Source organism: Alternaria hordeiaustralica (genome assembly GCF_023758085.1).
Source record: "Alternaria hordeiaustralica strain BMP 2776 chromosome Unknown scaffold_1, whole genome shotgun sequence".
NCBI classification, from domain to species: Eukaryota; Fungi; Ascomycota; class Dothideomycetes; order Pleosporales; family Pleosporaceae; genus Alternaria; species Alternaria hordeiaustralica.
The window spans coordinates 2,074,176-2,093,576 of NW_026056773.1; the positions used below are offsets into that span (position 1 = coordinate 2,074,176).

The 19,401-nt window shown below is 52.5% G+C and overlaps 6 protein-coding genes across 6 annotated transcripts; 3 read left to right on the forward strand and 3 right to left on the reverse strand.

Annotated features, from left to right (window-relative positions):
* Positions 1 to 1,944: 1,944 nt before the first annotated feature.
* On the forward strand, positions 1,945 to 3,769 carry J4E84_000631 (uncharacterized protein; the record flags this gene model as incomplete). The annotated part of the gene is made up of 3 exons (XM_049383269.1): positions 1,945 to 2,263; positions 2,501 to 2,620; positions 2,673 to 3,769. The coding sequence occupies 3 exons, from the start codon at positions 1,945 to 1,947 to the stop codon at positions 3,767 to 3,769; spliced, it is 1,536 nt and encodes a 511-aa protein (XP_049248787.1).
* Positions 3,770 to 6,557: 2,788 nt separating this feature from the next.
* On the reverse strand, positions 6,558 to 8,319 carry J4E84_000632 (uncharacterized protein; the record flags this gene model as incomplete). The annotated part of the gene is made up of 2 exons (XM_049383270.1): positions 6,558 to 7,043; positions 7,090 to 8,319. 2 exons carry the CDS (start codon positions 8,317 to 8,319, stop codon positions 6,558 to 6,560), a joined length of 1,716 nt encoding a protein of 571 aa, XP_049248788.1.
* A 684-nt stretch (positions 8,320 to 9,003) lies between these two features.
* On the forward strand, positions 9,004 to 9,527 carry PAM16 (mitochondrial import inner membrane translocase subunit TIM16; the record flags this gene model as incomplete). The annotated part of the gene is made up of 3 exons (XM_049383271.1): positions 9,004 to 9,006; positions 9,053 to 9,437; positions 9,499 to 9,527. The coding sequence occupies 3 exons, from the start codon at positions 9,004 to 9,006 to the stop codon at positions 9,525 to 9,527; spliced, it is 417 nt and encodes a 138-aa protein (XP_049248789.1).
* Positions 9,528 to 10,329: 802 nt separating this feature from the next.
* Positions 10,330 to 12,440, forward strand: J4E84_000634 (uncharacterized protein; the record flags this gene model as incomplete). The annotated part of the gene is made up of 3 exons (XM_049383272.1): positions 10,330 to 11,297; positions 11,391 to 12,090; positions 12,174 to 12,440. The coding sequence occupies 3 exons, from the start codon at positions 10,330 to 10,332 to the stop codon at positions 12,438 to 12,440; spliced, it is 1,935 nt and encodes a 644-aa protein (XP_049248790.1).
* A 1,203-nt stretch (positions 12,441 to 13,643) lies between these two features.
* On the reverse strand, positions 13,644 to 16,103 carry J4E84_000635 (uncharacterized protein; the record flags this gene model as incomplete). Its single annotated transcript, XM_049383273.1, has 4 exons — positions 13,644 to 14,873; positions 14,924 to 15,355; positions 15,404 to 15,704; positions 15,757 to 16,103. 4 exons carry the CDS (start codon positions 16,101 to 16,103, stop codon positions 13,644 to 13,646), a joined length of 2,310 nt encoding a protein of 769 aa, XP_049248791.1.
* Positions 16,104 to 17,881: 1,778 nt separating this feature from the next.
* J4E84_000636 (uncharacterized protein) lies at positions 17,882 to 19,069 on the reverse strand (the record flags this gene model as incomplete). The annotated part of the gene is made up of 2 exons (XM_049383274.1): positions 17,882 to 18,675; positions 18,742 to 19,069. 2 exons carry the CDS (start codon positions 19,067 to 19,069, stop codon positions 17,882 to 17,884), a joined length of 1,122 nt encoding a protein of 373 aa, XP_049248792.1.
* Positions 19,070 to 19,401: the final 332 nt, after the last annotated feature.

The following is a 19,401-nucleotide window of genomic DNA, read 5'->3' on the forward strand; positions in this document are numbered from 1 at the left end:
ATTGGTGTCATTCGACACATTTGCCGTGCTTTGCATCTTCTCCGCCATCAAAACGTATCGTCAACTGCGAGAAAGAAAGGTCTGGAGATTGAGCTTCGTCACTCCTTGGCGTCAGGTTTTAGGCACGCGAGCACCTTATACCGTGTCGCGTGCCCCTATTCTTAACTCTCTCTTCTGCGTCATATCGGCCAATAGAAGTCTGTAGCCCAGACCTGGCGTTTGAGAAACCCTTGGAAGGCGCTGCGTGTCTAATGAAACAGTGATGGCGATGCTGTAAAGGGCAAGGCTGCGATAGGCGACTCCAATCGAATGCATACCCGTGGCGGGAGTGGTACCTTGGTAGAGCGTAGCCTCCGACTCACATACCGCTCAGCTTGGCAGGGTCCCTTTGCGGGCTTACTAAATATGTAATACGGAGTGAGAAGCGTTGATGGGTTGTCGCTGTAGGTTGCTCTCCCATGGTGCGACTCTGAGTTACAATATGTCCAACATCGCGTCCAATGCGAGGCTACTGTACGTCAAAGCTGTCACAATCCTCTAGCTTTGTATGCGTCGTCTGGTGGTTTCTGGCTTTGAAGTTCGGTGTTATTCACCAGGTAATGAGCGCGTAGATTGGATCGCCGGCTAAGACAAACTGTAATTCGCCTAGAATTCAAGCCTCAGCTGGTCGAGATCTTGTTCAGCGGCTTGGCAGCGTTGGCACTGGCGGCGCTAGCAGGCCTCCCTACTGTTCACGAACCGCAACCCAGGTCCATTCTAATCAGGTCTTAGCCGTGTTTTCTGCGCGACGGTCTAAAGAAACTCCAAGAAAGTTTTATTCAGCCTGCAGATATTTCTACTATCAGCCAAGTTGAGTCCACTGTACCTTGAAGAGATCTTCAATAAAGTACGATCTTAACAACCAGCCCGAGCCAGGACCAGAGGCGCACTCTACTTTTCCAAAGAGATCTTCAGAGTCTGATGTGCCAGAATCACAAACTCAGACACGGTCGGGGCCTTTGCTTCTCGCTGCCGTGCCGTCTGGTATCACAGTTAACTCCAGGGACTGTAGACCAACACTACTTCAGTATCGGCAAACACCATCTCTTTTCGCATCTTTGGTCCATGTGCTGAATGAATCAATGTTTGGAAAGAGCACATGCGTGTGCGCATCTGAGTAAAACCATGTGCATGTGCAGCTTGATTTCGGCAGGCTCTTCCTCCTCTTGATCTTCATATTCTTCTCCTTTGCCTTCATTGCCCTCGTTCGTGCCAATTCGGGGGAAGGCTTTCTCGGCAAGGTCAAGCTATGCCGCCTCTCCGAGTGCCAAATCGCCTTTCTCCTTGAGAAACTGCAGCTGCTCCTCTCCCGTCAGCCCCTCGTATCTTGGACACCCATTAAATGCCCGCGCATCTACGGGGTTGCAGTATTCATATCTCGGAGAGCCTCCCACGCCATTCTGTAGGATGGTTTTTCGTCCTTCTATTGCTTCCCGATGCTGTGTCCACGCGGTGAACAATTGCTGTGCATCAGTCGCATCGTCTAGGGTAGGGCGGTCTTCTCTGACTGTAAGTGCGAGCAATTGTATGAGATGGCCCGATTCTGGGCGGCGCAGCTCGTTCTTGACAAACTCGATCAAATTATCGATGAATGTATTCCAGGCATCGTCGCTACGACAGTCGCCGCGGTGGATGACGAACCCTCACTTGGGGTGATGGCGAAGTTATCTAAGAATTCGAAGAGAGGTCTTTTGCGGTCCTCTTGACGTGTTCCGAGGTTCTAGTCTGTGGGTTACCTCATGAGTGAGCTGGGAGACGTTGGCAGTCAGTTGGTGTCTGTAATCGTGGGCAATGCTGAGCGCGCGAGTCAGGCCGATCACATGACGTCGTGACTTCTTTTTGTCCCGCTCGTGCAGTTCCGACATCCCACTCGCGACAACGCGCCGGCGATGCGCCCCACCCTCCATGTCCCTCTCCAAGCATGCGAAGACGTACTTGGCGAACCAGTCGAAGTACAGACACTTCAACGCGTTTAATTCCTTCGTCGAAGCGTCCATCCTCCAAAGCAGCGATGCCTCCAAATCCCGTACCCTCCGCCGCCAACCCGACAGCGTCGCCGACAAGCCAATCGCAATAAAGGACAACATCTGCACGAAGAACCTAAAGACTACTGCTTCCTCCGGGATACTCAAAGACTTCAGCAGCCCATATGACGCCACAGTGGTGAGGCTGCTGCAAGATGAAGGTGCCGTGGTGGTAGGCAAGACGAACATGGACGAATTCGGTATGGGATCGCACTCGACACATTCACACTTCGGACCAGTGAAGATGCAGAGATACAAAGGAGAGGAGGCAAGTGCGGGTGGAAGCTCAGGTGGAAGCGCGCTTGCTGTCGCGTCGTCGCAATGTTGGGCGTAAGTGTTTGACAGCCGACGAGGACGGAGTATGTGTGCTGAGACGAGCAGCGCGTTAGGTACCGATACTGGGGGGTCGGTACGGCTTCCTGCTGCATATACCGGAGTCATTGGGTTTAAGCCGAGCTACGGACTGCTGTCGAGATGGGGTGTAATTGCCTATGCAAACTCTCTGGATACTGTCGGGATCTTTGGCAAGAACGTGGCGAGTGTGAAGAGCATATTCTGTGAGTCTATAGAGATGTAGACTATGATTTCCACATCTCTGACTGAGTCCAGCCAAGGTCAACATCCACGATGCGCAGGATCCGACGTCCGTTCCTAACACAACCCGAGCAAAATTCCGTACAGGGAAGCGACCAACTTCGTTGAAGATAGGCATTCCTCTTGATTACAACATCGACACATTGCAGCCCGCTGTCCGAAAGGCATGGATTGACCAACTCAGATATCTGTGGAATGCTGGTCATACTTTGCACCCTATTCGGTTACCCACAACACAACAAGCACTATCAGCCTACTACGTCCTTGCGCCAGCCGAGGCATCGAGCAACCTCGCAAAGTACGACGGCGTGCGTTTCGGAAGTAGAGCCGAGGGCATCGATGGTACACCAGATAGTGTGCTCTTTGCTAAAACCCGGGGTCAAGGTTTCGGTCCGGAGGTTCAGCGGCGTATACTCCTTGGAGCCTTTTCACTAAGTGCCCAGGCTATCGACAATTACTTCATACAAGCACAAAAGATTCGGAGGCTCGTACAACAAGATTTCAACAGGGTGTTTGCCAGTCCAAACCCATTGCTCGATGCCGAAGAAACCGCGGCAGAAACAGAAGGAGTGGACGTGATCATATGCCCCACAGCTCCATCAACGGCACCGTCTTTGGCTGAAGTCGAGAATCAGGATCCAGTCCACTCCTACATGAACGATGTCTTCACCGTACCAGCTAGTCTTGCCGGGCTGCCAGCAATCACTCTTCCCACATTTACTCCTTACAAGGAAAAGAGCCAGAGTTCGACGGTCCCGGATTCATTCTTCAACTCTGTAGGATTGCAGATCATTGGTCAATACGGAGATGATGAACTCGTTCTGTATACTGCAGAACAGATGGAGATTTTCAGAAGTTCTCCGCAGCCCAATGGCAGACCGGAAATAACCGCATGGGGCGGTGGTCTTGAATGGGTTGTGGACGAATTCCTTCAAGCGCTAGGGCCCAGACGTCTTGACGCCGGTGCTGCTATGTGTGAGATGAGCCGGACAGCGTATGTGGCCACTTTCGCTGATAAGAAGAACCCGCTTGCTGCTGAGAGCAAACAGTTTGAGGCGGCTCAATACATTCGGGGAATATGGGGTCATGTGTATGACGAAGGCCGGATATAGAAGGCAAATCAATCTATCAGCCGCAAGAGGGTGAATGAGTTGCCTAGATGTATGTGATTGTCAAAGATGTAAAGCATATGCTCTGATACGTTCACCGCCCAGTCACCACCGGTGTTTCTAATACGTAAGATCTCTTTTCTCTCTGGAGATGTCATGTCAAATGACAGACCATCGTTTCCATCGAGATCCTCAAGAGTGCCACTCCCTCACTCAAGCACTATTGCGACTCCCAACTACAGCTCGATATTACGTACGCTCTCGCCTCACTCCAAAGACAACACATGCCTGATCCGCTTCACTTACGCCGTCAATACCAGAAGTCTCGCGCTCAACATGAGCGTCACCTTCCTTGTGCGGTCCTTTGAGGATGTCAAGTCCGAACGTATCAAGGGGCGCGGTCGATGTACCGCTGGCAAGACTACCATATCATTGTATGGGCTTGGTGACAAGACATGTGGAGCCGTCCTCTGCGTGGAGGTTTGCTAGAAGATCATAGTCACCTGGTATGTGCAACAAAGTCTGAGCGAACCGCGGCTGCCGCTCTTATGTTGATATGTTATCGCTTTCCAAGAGTTGTTGGGACCGGGTGGGTGTTTGGTATGGAGTCCACTGGTGTTAGGGGGATGACATACTTAGCAGCTACAACTCACCATGTACCGCCGCAGCCGCCATCAACTCCCGAGGTCACACGCCAACGAATTGGAAACTACGTCATATATGGGGAGTGGCTAATTGCTTAGATGCTGTTGAGTGTAGTCAAAAGATACATCTTATGATGTACCATGTCACTTGTCGTTTTCCAGGGTCCCAAGGTTTGCCTAGGTACCTAGGTAAAGTGAAATGCGAGGCTTCTCCCCACGTGTTGCCCACTAGCTGCATCATAGCTCCACTGACGGACCGTCGCGATTGGCTTCTCGGCCATACTACATTGAGCGCTACCCATCGATGCATCATCAGATCACGCGCTTGAACTTGGTGTAGATCTAGATTCTTGACTTCGGTCGCGCGTCCTTCCAGGCATATTCACATGCATGTAATTGACAGCAAAGATCCCACTGAAACAGGACACAGCTAGGAACTCGCTATTCGAGTTGTATGCACCGTACTATGATTCACATGAACATACCGCGAACTGCCAAGTCCGCAATCAGATAGTGCCCAGAAGCGGGGAATGCGTATGCAGTGCCACCACTCGATTCTGATGCAGCCAGTGGACGTTTGAGACGTAAGCACCGGATTAGGGGTCACCAACATCATCCCACGTTGGTGGTGCTGTGCCCGTGCCGTCCCATGGCTCTCAAGGCTCCAGAGCAGCGGGTCGTACCTAGGTACAAGCGATCTGCATGATGTCTCACACGTGCAGTGCGTCAACTCAAGCGCTAGAATACGGTGAGGAAGTCAAGGCCGAGGCGTCCTCTTTGTCAGTGGTCAGGCTATAGCTTCGAGCAGAGCGAAGGTGCCGTGGAGCCCGATGCACTGATACGGTTGCAGCGGCAAGTGACTCCATAGCCAATACCGTCGAGAGATGCTCGTATCAGCTTGAAGGCTGACGAAGGCTCCTCTGCAACCGGCCCGGTTGAGTATACCGGTAAGTGCGGCATATATGCGAGAGGCAGCCTAGAGCGGTACGTCTCAGCACCTAGCACACCCAGTGGGTGAGCTATCCAGCCATTCACCGGTGTTCCTCGACCAACCAGATGGTCTTCCCCTCCAAGCTGTCTGTTGTGTATGGTGTGAGACGAGCGTGGCGTACGCTTAACCGCGGGAATTCGAAGGACGGTGGCTCTGATGGGGCGGTTAGCAGGTCGATATGTCACTCTCCATCGGACCCCACCGCCTCGCGCATGACCATTTCGAGTGACAGGGTCTCCACCGCGGCGTGGGTAGGGAGTCGTTACCAAGTCGCGGGCTGGTGGCCAGGTGCTCTATATAAGTGTCTGCCCTCAGCACCTTGATGGCTCATCACGCTCCAACACTTCCACAATCCAACCAACCAAACAATCCAACAACCCAACCAACCAATCAAAATGGCCCCCTGGTACGTCTTCCGACCGACTTTGGTGTTTGACACACGGTGGTGTGCTGCTGCTTCAGGGCTAGCGCCAGCACCGTGATGGACACTCTACTGGGAACATGGAGGGGCTCTGGCTAACAAACGAACAGCAACTGCTCCTCCTGCAAGTGCGCTGGTGACTGCTCCAGCTGCGGATGCGGATCCTGCTCCGTAAGTACATCTCGAGATATACCGACGCGGTGTCTTCCTTTCGGTCTGGAATGGCACTAACAATCCGAATAGCACTAAGCGTCAAGCTACCCTGAGCCTCGGAACTCTTCCAGCAACACTTCCATCGAGCGATTCGGAGATGGAACAATGAACACTGTTGGAAATCGGGGTGAACTGCCAATACCAAGGGCCATGACTGCTGGGAAATATTAGATGAGATATGATCATGAAATAAGGACACTCACTTGAAAACCATGTCTCCCCACGTGCTGTGAACATGTCAATGGATCTGCTTGATTTCTGGACTTACCTACTGCGGATGAAGCATCGATATTGACGCACCACAACAACACACCGAGAGGCAGGATATGCGGCGAAAAGGTGGAGACTCCAGCAATCTGTCGACTACCTTTTTCCCGGTCATGGTCTTGGCCAGCACATGTGTCGTTTTAACTGGTGTATAGTAGATCACTTGACGGGAATCGATGGGGTTCGTATCAGGGAGGAATGTAAAAACTATGTTCATACAACAAGTCAAGGTAATCATCAAGCGCTCCAACTACTTCAGATATCAAGATGTTGACGAATGTCATCACCAAGCCTCCACTCCTCATCTTTCGCCATACGATCGAGAGGGCTTTGCATGTCGTCCTCGTCACTTCTACGCGTACCACTTGTACCCGTGTCGCTGACGACTGTCACGCCACTCACACTACCGCTTGTACTCTTGCTCCGCCTCTTCTTAAACCAACTCCGTTTACTCTTTGTGCTCGCTGCATCTGTATCCGACGCTATCGATGCGGCATACTCGCGTCCATCACCCTCGACTAGAGTAGGGTCTGTACTGGATGCTACACTGAGATTGGAGGACAGCTTTGTAAGTTGATTAGGATCAAGGTCTCCGGAAGTATCAATTGGGCCAGGTTTGGGCGTGGGCATAGGCGTTGTATCTGTGGATGATGTCGATTCGACGAGCTCGGCGTCGCGATACCATTTTCGACGGCGGGTATAACGCCCCCAACCATCTTGGCCTCTTCGTCCGTCTCTCCACTGTTGAAGTTAGAATCAGAACGTTGTACCAATTCACTCTACTTACTTTATTGTCGTAGTATATCCACGCCGAATCCTCCTTGGACGCGCCTTTGTCAGCCTTGCTGTCTTTCTCCGCGCCTTCAACCTTCCATTCACTGCCTTGCACCCACCGCCATCTCGACTGACCTCCTTCAACTTCAGGTAGTTCGAACTGTTCTTTAGGTGGAACCGGGTTCAGGTGCTCATCCGTCCAAGATGCTCGCTCGTAAGCAAGCATAGAGGATGTCCATCCGATACCTAGCCATCTTCGCTGGTTCTCATAGATGGAGAAGGTGAAGCGTACGCCTGTAGATTCGGGCCGACGCTTAGCCGCCAATGAAGCTGCAACCTCCTGCGTGCTCTTCTTTCGAGGTGGCAGAGGAGGCGCACCCTTCCTATCTACTGACACGATTTCGCCAAAGTCTAGTCCGGTTATGAAGGCGCAGGTACGTCGGACTGTTCTTGATCTCCATAGGAGGGTTCGGGTTACGCGGGCTGGCCGTGAATGCCAGCTCAGCATCACTGTGCCTACTGCTAGTACCACTCGCTTCGTAGTCAGGATATAAAAGGGCGGTAGCGTGAGTGCTATCCATAGCGGCAACACGAAGAGGATTCGGATAAACAATACGGTGAGCGCCGGACGTGTAGTAGCCGACGTCGCAGTCCTCTGCGTGGATAAGAAGTCTGTGAGGCGTAGAAAGGGATCTAGTAGGATGTTGCAGCGCGAAGTGAAGAGCTTCAGACTGTCCACAATCTCTTCCAGGCTTTTGTGATGCTTGATGTTGGTGTCCGACTCGACGCGCTTGTGCGCCTTCTGTCCCTTCTCGCCTGTCCACCCGGTCGACGATAGTGGAGAATATCTTCGCGTGTACATGCCCAGTATCAGTCCAGACACGACGATAATGGGCCCTGCGTATCTTGTCACGGCATCACCGTACATGACGACGGCCCAAAAGCTTGCGACCACGAGAAAGCTCTCCCATGGGTCTCCGGTCGTCCATGTCACCAGCCCAGCAAACTTGTTCAGAGGTAATATGAAGGGGTGCGAATAAGCGAGCACGCGAGTGATCTGTGGTGGTGTAGCCGCAAGTAGGGGCGACTTCTGGTGCACGAGTATGGCGGAGCGCAGTTTTGATTGCGGTGTCGTCTGGCCTAGGTTGGCGGGAGAGAAGCTGGCATACGTCGGGTTGGAATTCGAATCACCGGTTGGCGGCGGGGACGACGCATCGTTGCTGGACCTTGAAGGGGTGGACATGTGCTGTATCCAGGGTGTGTCTATGTGGGCATGAGCATGTTGTTTGCGCAACTCGGTTTTACTTGCATGTGGTTGCAAGTTTGGAAGTTACCAACCTAGTGCTGCCATGCATGGGGTTGTGCGTCATCGCCTGGCTGAGCAGTGGAGGCTGAGTGCCGCGCTCTTGTCAAGCCACGCTCAGTGATTGTACAGGAAGGAAGCCTGCAGCGATGCACAACTGAAGCTCGAGAGATGTTGGAAACTGTCATGCAAAGTCGCACATGACGTTGTCGCCGGGAGTGATGCGGGGATCTTTGAGCATGTGAATGTCTTAGTCCGAGGGCGACTTGCGGAAGCCTCAAGGTGCCTCCCCCGGCGCCAATATCCAGAAGCACTCTGAACGAAGGGCGCACACGGGATGCATCACCGTCATTACCATGTTTGACCGGACTGCACGACTATAGCCATCGTCAGGCGCGCAGAGATGCTTGCGAAGATCGCAGTTTGCGATCGTGCTGTGATTGGCTGAGATCACGTGCCAGGTGCGGAGGCAGGCCGAGAGCGCGGAAGGCGACCCAGAAATTTTGGAGATGCCCTCATTGCCAACAGCACCCATCCGCCCAAGACAGACAGGCGTGGCTCTCGCATAGGATTCGACGGGAATAGCATATTACACAGACTCTCCTTACCTCGTCACCTCTTACAATGGTATGTTCCTATTCGCTGTCACACCGTCTGCAACTAACACGTACAGGCCCACCGCATAATAACACAAGTCGTCTTCTCCGGCGCTCGAATAATAGGTCGCGCCGTCTCCGAATCGTACCGTCAAGCCGCCGCGTCGCAGAAATATGCAGTCGCCAGCCAAGGTGGTGGAGGCAGCGGTGGCGCCTTCTCGTCTTCGAACATCACCATGGACGAAGCCTGCCAAATCCTGAACGTGGGTCCCGGAAAGATGGGAAACATTGAAATAGAGGCTGTCACGGAGCGATTCAAGAGGCTGTTCGATCTAAACGATCCGAAGAAGGGCGGAAGTTTCTATCTGCAAAGCAAAATATTGAGGGCACGAGAGAGGATAGAGAGAGAGGTGCAGGGACATCAACGGGTGGCGGAGCGCGAAAAGGAATTAAGGGAAGGGTGTAAGTACCCATGCACGCACCGCATGTGAGACACATACTGACCTGGTGCACCTACTTCTAGTCAAGCCTAAGTTTACGAAAGAAGATTGAGATGGCTCTACATGGAGCAATCTAACTTGGCCGCGGTTCCTCTCGGTCACTCGACCTCGAGGGCGAGACACACAAACTGGACTATGTTCCTGACGAACTACACGGAGTGATGAAGGGAGAATCTGTTGCATTTTGGGCGTTGGGCATAGCGTTTGAGCCTTCTATGTTCTATGGGCACAGTAAGCGATGGCGCTTCGTCATCGAGAGTGTGGTTGGATGGGCATAAGCATGCTTCGGTCTCTCTCCACTCTCCTGCTTCTTACATTTCTTTGCGAGTGTTCAATACTGTATTATCACATGTAACGATGCCATATCCATCAATCGAAGAATACCCCACGGAAACGTTGATTTCGATCACCACCTCGCAGCAGCAGCAGCTGGCACAGCAGAAAGCTGTCAGAGATCAGAACCTATCTGAGTGCCCAGGTGTGGGATATCTTCATCGTACGTATACCGTCTGATGTGTAGCTTCACAAGCTTTGAGCAAGTGTCAGACATGACTGGATGTACATCTCATCCAACATTGCAAAAGCGGAGGGCGTTAGCTTCAGTAACTAACTTTGTCTACGGCTCCAAGCACTGACCAATTCAAGTTGCAGTGAACACCGGGTCCCGGTCGCGGGCACCCCACAAATTCACTGGGTCGCGCTAAGGTCTTGGCTTACTCGCATTGTCGTTGGACAAATCTTTCGCGCCTGAGACCTTTATCCCTCCGCAACCCACCGCTATCAGCACCAACCCACAACAACCACTCATCAATTGCGCGCGACGAACCCTCCTCACACTACAAACGCGACACGCCATGGGAGACTCATATCGTCCGTCGCGACCTGCGCGCGACCGCCCGCGACCACTTGCAGACCGCATGACGTTCACTGGCGGTGATGGCGACAACTACCGACCAGGCGGTGCGCGCAACGGCAATCAGTCCCAGTTCACCTTCGAGTCTAGTCACCCCGCTCCCCGCTTCCCGCCTGCTAGCGATTCCAATGTGCCGCGGGGTCCTTCCGGCTCTGCATCGTCAAGAAGGCGCGGTCGTGGTGGGGCCTCGCGAGGCTCGTCTCGCGCGGACGGCAGGAACAACACAAACGGATTCCGTAGGGGTGGTTTCAAGAAAGCTGCCCCACACGAGCGCGCCCTTCTGACCCATCGCGACGGCGGTAGTCCGGAACGCGCTCTAGGTGTTGCCGACGGCTCCAACCGGTTCCACAACCCAGATGACATTTCTGACGACGAAGAGGCAGATATGCAGGTAGAGAGCGCGGATTCTGCCGATGAAGATGGCGACGGCGACGCTCGCGAGCCCAAGGCAGCCCGAACGCAAACCAAACGTGCTGATGGCGATTCTGTTCCTAAATGGTCCAATCCCGACCCGTACACCGCCTTGCCGCCTCCCGATGAGACTACGGGAAAGAGAACCGACTTTGTCAAACTGATCCGGAAGGCCAAGAATCAGGAAGCCGAGAAGGCCGCTGGACACAATTCAGTTGTTGCCAACGACGATTTCATCTCGTTTGGTGACGAGGACGATGGCCGCGACGCTGTTCAAGGCTCCTTGAGCGAGTTCGCGCACATTGACAGCATTGTTGATAGGCAACAGGCTGCTGTAGCTGAACATCGGGCACCACGTCCTGCTAGAAATAACAACAAACGCAAAGCCAATTTGAGTGGTGTCGTGGACGAGTGGCTACCCGTTCCTAACGTCAATCCAACACCGTGGCTTCCCTCACGCGACCCGTATGCGCATCTCGCTAGCGAACCTGAGAAATGGTAAGTTCTCTTTATTCCCACGACTGCATCTCTGGCAGTTATGCAATACGCAGTCTACCTTGCAACGCGATTATTGGACTAACACTGTGACAGGCTTCATAACGAGATACTCGACTTCTATGACTTCGTCGCACCAAAGCCCTTCGAGCACGAACAACGTAACCGGCTAGTCAACCGCGTTAACAGCGCTATGGGACAACGCAGGTTCCCTCAAGAAAACGGACGCATCTTGTGTTTCGGCTCCTTCCCTGCGGGTCTTTACTTGCCTACGGCCGACATGGATCTGGTATATGTCTCGGATAGGCACTACAATGGTGGAGAACCTGTTGTCGACATGTCTGCGAGAGGGGCCAACAAGAGTCTGCTCTACAAGGCAGCCAGACGGCTCAAAGACACGAGGTTGGCGGCCAACAACAACGCACTGGTCATCCCTGCGCGCGTTCCCATCATCAAGTTCGAAGACGAGCTCACCAAGCTTCAAGTTGACATCTCGTTCGAGAATTTGAGCGGAGTGCAGGCACAAGCGACATTTGCACAGTGGAAGCAGCAGTACCCCGACATGATATACATGGTGGCACTCATGAAGCAGTTCCTCGCCATGCATGGCTTGAATGAAGTCCATACTGGCGGGATTGGAGGGTACAGTATCATTTGCTTGATCGTCAGCTACATTCAGCATTCCCCTAAACCGGACAATCTCGGGGAATGTTTCCTAGGATTCCTCAAGTACTACGGTGACTTTGATCTATCCCGCAAACGCATTCAGATGCATCCTCCTGCTATCATTGAAAAGGTCAGTCTTCCCATGTCGCTGTGGGATGAGCAGTGGCCTCCGGCTGCTTTTCCCGCTTTCGTATGCATAGCTAACAAACGCAGACGAACTATGGTATCGATGGCCGCCCAGAAAAATATGACGGCCTGTCCATCCAGGATCCTAATCGCCCAGAGAATAACATTTCCGGTGGATCCCACAAAGTTCAGGTTGCCTTTGATGCCTTCAAAGAAGCGTACTTTACCCTCAGCGATCGTATGCAGGCCGCTCGCTCGGGACAGAATATCGGACCCAGCATTCTCGAATGCGTTTTCGGTGGCAACTACGAGACATACACCAAGCAGCGAGCCCACATGAGAAGCCTCAAGTGAGTGACGTTACGCTGGATTCATTCGGGTACCGGAGACCGTTCTGTGCGAAGCTTGGACGAAGGTTTTGTCCTATCCACTAGCTTCTCTGGGATTTCATCATTCCTTTTGCTCTGAACTTACCTCCTCTGCAGCCAGAATCGGATCAGGACAGTCATTGATAAGAAGATCGTGAGGCCCAAACATGGATTGACGACTGGGCAAAAGTCACGAAGAAAATGATTCAGGCACAACGGAATGGAACGACGATTGTGGTCTGACGCGCCCACAACAGTTTCAGATGCCAGACAGGTGCGGTATGAGGCGGTGTTGTGGCTAGGCGAGTACGAATGCTCCGGCAGGTCCACTCACCATGCGGACAGATTAGGGCGGCATGATTGTTTCCACCATTGCGCGATACCCAGAGCAATCCACGGCGCTATAGGCGTTTGACAGCTATAGACGTACAACACCCGGACGGATGCCTCATCGACCGGAACAGGCCTCGCACTACCATGTTGATCCCACCAGACCTCGACGCGGCGACACGAGCCCTCCCCGCCACCGATGTTGTCTTCTGTCCGGTTTTAATTGATCGGGAGTGACACGAGATGTCTAATCTCTATACGTTTTCCAAATCTCTGTTTCTTAGTATTGTAGCTGTCCCATGATAAAAACCGTTCTTTTTTTTCGCTGTTCTTCTGCTCGCTCTTAGGAGCACCTAGATGATACTAACGATACGCTTTATGCGTGCAGTCATACCCAGCCCTGCTACTGCGAGGCGAGTCCGAAGCCTGGTCTGATGCAAGGACGTCGCATTGCGGCTTTCTACGTCAGTCCTCTCTTCAGAAATGTCGCCAGCAACGGGACGTCTTTTCTCATTGAGTGGCAGGCTTTATGCATGCGCTCGAGGAAGAAAGACTGGCCTATTCGAGTAGAAGCAAAATCACGTATAAGCTTTAACAGTTCTAATGGGCGTTTCACTGGAGTAGAACTGGTCTGCTTGAATATGAGCAGGGTTAGAAGAACTGGATAGCGGATTATAACAAGATCAAGATCGTTGCTAGCAAGATTGATAGGCTATCAAAGCAGACGCTTTCAAAGGCAGAAGTACTCCAAATAGCGCCAGGCTAATAATGCTCGAGTTATTACATAGGAAACCCACCGTCTCCGACCCCATCAGACGCTCATCACGGCCTACGACATGACTGCATCTGCTACCATGCTCTACAACTCCTTCTTCGTCTCCATGATGGTCTCGTTCTGCGCCCTGCTGATGAGGTCCTTCGCAACCGCCGCGCTCTCCCTCCAGCTCCTCTGGCGCTGCCAGAATCTGATCTCGGCAGTACTATCCCTGAGACTGCCCTGCCTAGCTTCTTCTTCGAGACTTTTCCTAGTAATTTCGCCACCCTTCTCACTCAACCTGGGCATGTTCTGCAGCTGACTGAGGTTCTCCTCAAAGTATTGCTTGCGTACCAGGAAGCGTTCACGGCGTTCCTTCTGTAGGCCAGGAGAATCGAGTCTGGACAATACCTCGCGAACGCCCCAGCGGAAGAAGATGAAGAGGTGCTCGGAGAAGAAGACAGTTAGGAGGAGGGCCCATAGTTGAATGTTGGAAGGACTACCGCTGGGTCCAGTGCGGTCGTTCCAGAACATGTAAACGAGAGCGGATGTAGTGAGGCTGCCCATCCAGGTGAGGAAGGAGAGGGAATCGAGCCAGGGGCCGATGGTATCAGCACGCCATGGGGTCGGACGTCGCATCTCAACGCAGATCTTCATGGCATCAGCACGCAGCTCGATCCAGTCGTTGATGAGGAAGGAAACAGCGGTAAGAGGCCAAACAACGGAGAAGAGCGAAAGGTAACCAAATTGCACAACCATCTCACGAAGGTCGGCGGTAACATCGTAGACGTCGAGTTCAGCCTCCTTACGGACACGGTCAAGGAAGGCAGCGTCCTCAGCTGGGTCATTTTCGGTAGCAGCTGGAGCGGAACCACCGTTCTTTGCAGCCCTGTCGGATTGCATTTCCTTGTACTTAGCAAGACCACGACGCTTGAGGTAAGGAACGATAAGCTCCATGCCAAGGTTGACGACCTGGGCGGTGACGGTGAAGTATATGACTTGCTTGCGAAGACGGTCGGGATTGATACTCCAGCTGGCGCTTGTCGAGTTGAGGTGTAGCTGCTTCTCGTCTTCGGCGAAGGGTCGCACAGCAACATTGAAAACGTCAAGGTAGGGTACAATGACCTTGCCAAAGGGTACATAGACGAAGGCAGTCAGGAAGATTCCCAAGTACGACATGATGAAGTTCATGACAAAGATCTTCTGAGTCAATGCTTTCTCGTACGCACCCGCAGTCTCGTAATTCTCGAATTGGGTCAGGCGTGTAGCGGCTTGCGTTAGGAGGGTGTTCAGAATAGGGTTGACGGTCGTGAGGATGCCAGTGGGAATGAATACCTGGCGGAAATTAGTTGCATTCGGATATGTAAGTCTGGAGTTGTACTCACGAGAACGCTCTTGAGCGGCCCGTTGTAAACCTCAGAGATGAAGACCTCAATGCCAAAGCAGGTCGCAATAACAGCTCCGAGGGAACAAGTCGCGATAATCGCGAACGGAATCTGCAGCAACTGCCTCTGGAAGCGCTTCGATGCCGGGAAGAAGCCAACTTGCTCGCCAGTGACCGGGTCGGTGATGGTCTTTTCAGGTGCAAAGTCCTTCTTCTTAACATCGATCTTGGAGACGCCCTTGACGCCCCAGCGAACGCTCAGGTCCACCTCCTGTTGTTTCCAGTATTCGGTGAAGACGGTGCACCACAGGGCGCTCGCGAGGCCGTAGATGGGCGAAAAGGAGCCGAAGAAGAGCCAAGAGAAGAAGCCGAAGCCGGCAGCGGGGATGAGGAAGGTAAAGTAGGACTGTGTGAAGGCGAAGTAGAAGGCAATCTGGGCAGGTTAGCTGATAGCCTCACGGCCGATGTTGTGGAGACTTGCCTTCTCTCCCAGACGGTTCCTGATATCATCCAAGTCCTCGGTAGTCAAGAAGTACTGCGAGGTCCACTTCTTGATCCAGTCCTTGTTGTAGGCATGGTCGTGCAGCGCAAAGACGGATTCGACATTCTCCCACTCTCCCTCCTTGGGTGTGATGCCAGCGCCGCCTTCAGACGGAGGGTTGGTAATGAGCTGGTATATTATACGCAGTCTCTCGGCCTCGTAGAGGGGCTCTGCTTCGAGCGATTCGCGCGTAACCTTTTCGGGGGCAGCGGTTCGGACACCGTGGATCCAGTCGCGGACTCTGTGTGCGGATTAGTCACGGTTCTTGCCAGAAGCAGTAGAAGCTTGCATACCTGGACCTGTACACCTCGCCGAACAGGTGCTCGTCGGAAGCGACCCTCACGAAGAGCAGGATGGAGTGCGACTCGCCATTGCGCACCTCCGTCTGCAGCCCGACGTTTGCGAGCGCCTCACAGAGCTTCTCGAACTGCGCAATGGCCTTTGTCTTGTCCGTCTTTGCAAAGCGGTAGCTGATCACGTAGTCGACGTCCAGGTTGCTCTGCAGCGCCTGTGATTTGGCCATGTCTGACGACGTGCCCGAGGTCAGCAGGGCAATTTTGATGCGGTAGATGGACCAGGAGAGGTTGGTGAAGTAAGGGATGGCAGCGTCGGTGCTCGTCCCCTCCTTCTGGGTCGACATGCCCAGGAAAGTTGTAACTGGGGGTTGGCCAAGCTACCGGAAGCCAAAACGTCATCGTCGCCTGCATCCCCGCCTACGCCATCCCTGCACCACATCACTGAATCTTGCACCAGCCATAACCAAACAAGATCTCTGCCCATGCGACGACGTATGTCATGCTGCAGCTCCGCATTCCTTGAACTGGAAAAATTGTATAGACGATTACTGCACCAGAACCTGAAAGAACAATAGATCTATTGGTGTGTTAGCGAGCACGCACGCTAGACCGGGAGAAGTGTACTGTAGCCTTTGCCAGTACAGCCTGGCGAACGTCTATCTCTACCGTCGAACTAGGTATACCAGTCTTTGTGCGTATGAATTTCAGTATAGCCCTTCACTGGTACGAATGAACAGCGTGCTCCAAGGTCAATAATCGACTCACATAGCTTCTTGCCGCAAGAGGTCATTTTTAACTGCAACACAGGTAGCAAGATAGCTGTTCTACTAAGTGATCTGATAGAAATCGTGCAGACCTTTAGGATGTAGTCGAATGCCTACCTGCGCTCAGACTATAATTATGTTCCGTCGATGCTCATGCTCACGAAGCAGGGAATTCGAGATCTTCTCGTGCAGTCAGCACAGAACATCGATCAGTCAATCAACACATGCATCGTATTGAATTTAGCACTTAGTACCCTTAATTCTCTGACTTCCAGATGTCGCCAAGTATTTCTCGGTAAGTTTTGTGATACTGTATTCATTGTAAAGATATGGTGAACTGACTGCTGTCCCTTTCCGCGAGGCAATGTTTGCTGCCTTGGGTGTTTGTGTGAGAAGCACACCTCTTGATGTCTCGCTTGACTCTAAGCCGCTATTCGGGATATGACTGGAGTGTGTTCGGTCTTTGTATCGCGTATCCGCAGCAATGGCACTGGGGACGGCGTCTGATACTCAAATTGCCCTCAACTAAACGATCTGTCGGATTGACGCCCTTTGGGCTACCCGGTGATCCCTTGCATGAACAGCGACAGTAAAGCGCATACCAGTACCCCTATCCAAAAAAAGAGGCGATTCTTGGACGAATAAGACAGACAACCACTTGACCGGAGGGGCGTATTCCATGGTGTTTGGAGCTTGTTGCATAACACTGCATGCACTATTTTCGACCACCAGCCGCATCCGCCCACGTTGATATGCAAGGCTGGTGTTCGTGTTTGCTTGTGGGAGGTTCCCGCTGTAACGGGCAGATATAGGCGAGTCTGCCTTGTGAGGCAGCCTTAGGCAAACTTCAGGCTTTCAGGCACTCATGCACGGAATTTACCCCTCCTTCGTGGGACGACGTTCACAAAGAGGGGTATTCAGGAATTTTGCTCTGATGTATAATTACTAGGTATTTGATTGCTCTGAAACTAGTAAGTGAAACTTACTGTCTTTGCCAGTCATAAACGTATGGAGAAGAGTGAAAAAGGAACAAGAAATGACCAGCTATCATCGACCCAAGAAGTCTCTAGCTGAACTTGGAGAACTGCATGCAAATACCCACCCAACCGCTTTATCCAATATAGAGCCATGCAGAACAGGGGGTATCGTCGTGCGTATGCAGAAGCGACCCGTAAAATGAGGATATCGAACCACCAACGCCCATGATGACACCACCTCCCAAAGCGTACAGATAGCACCACCCAATCAACGCCTGAAATCACATCGTTAAACGTATCGAATTGATGGATTACGACGACCCCATCAACTGGTCCACCCGTGAAGCACACTGCGCCTTTGTAGAAACTAGCCGCGCCCCGCTATTTTTGATGTATTCCCTTAGAAGTATAGTCCCATCGGCGATTGATAGCTCCCATAGTGGCCTTGAGTATTCCTGTGCCGGTGAGCTCAGCGTTCCCGTCACCAGTGAAAGGCACCGTGTCGACGATGTCCCGAGGAACTCCCAAGCCCTGGCTCTGCGCTATTTTGATAAGGCCATCATCAAGTTGCATGAGATGCTCCCTCGCACCAGGTTCCTTGCCAACCTGGAAAAATTGGATGCCAAGTTGGTGTGGTTTTGCATCCTCATGGTCGAGCTTCCTGGCGGCGTTGATGATGGGAGTTTCAAGATCATCGGATGGCACACCATCAGTGATGACGATGATGTTCATGGGCTTGATACTATTGTCGAGCATGAATCGCTCGAGATAGGACTTGAGAATCTTGTTCAGTCGCTGACCGGTCGGTGTTGCACCCCTGGGACGCACTGTCTGAAAGATCTCGATGACGGTACTCGCCGATGTGACGTTCTTGTAAATGCTAGAATCGGGGTGGTTGAGGAAGTAGATGTCGATTCCGTCTGCATCACGCTTGGTGCAGATCGGTGCAATCACTTCAAGAGCCTTGCCAGTCTCCTTCCAAGAGCGGCCGGCCATGGATCCAGAATCATCGATGAGAAAGACTGTATCGAAGCTTCGAAGGAAGTCATAGGGATCGTCTTCTTCTATATCGGTAGTCGGGGCTGGGTATACTGCGGGGGCATTCTGAGCTGGGCCTGGTGTATACGCCGGCGGGGCATCGCGGTTAGAACTAAAGGGATTCATGCTTGAGCTGTCTGGCAAAAGGTCAGCTTCAGGAAGAGCAATCGTAAAGTGTATGTATTATGTGGGGTAGTGCTTACTGGGCCTTCGTGTAGCAGGTGACGCCGAGTCAAACGGGCCAGGGTATGAGAACGGTGCAAGGCCACTGTCGCGGGATGCAGAGTTTCTCTTGTTCACCGGTGCACCTGTAGGCGCATTACCAAGCACCTGTCCAGCGCCTTCTGTGTCCCGTGGGCTATAGCTATTGGTCGACTTGGACGCCTTGCGTGTCGAAAAGGTCTTCTTCAATTTGCCAAACATACTTCCAGACTTTGGTGATAATGGGTAGTGTTGAATGCAGGGAGTGACAGCGTAGGATAGAGAGTTGGCGTTGTCGAAATACTGAACGGTGGCAAGTGAGACAGACATTGGAGCAGTGGCCAACGTTAAAGTGAGTCAGAGCAAACGGTAAGGACAGGTGAAAGCTGGTTTGCGCAGGTTACCAGTGTCCTGATGGAAGGGACGTGTTGTTCCATGGTTCAGGTGAATCTATATACTATTCACAACCCACAATGCGAAAAGTGTATATGCGCCTTGTGTGTGCCTTACGATCGGCCTTGGCCATCGATGGATTAGGAATGGAAAAAATATCGGGTAGTCGCGACCAGAAGCTGTGCTGTGCAGAAAGAAACTCAGGCTGATTGCTCAGCCACCACGGGTCCGAGGGTAGGCCCAATCACGCCTCTTGCATAGCCGAGTCA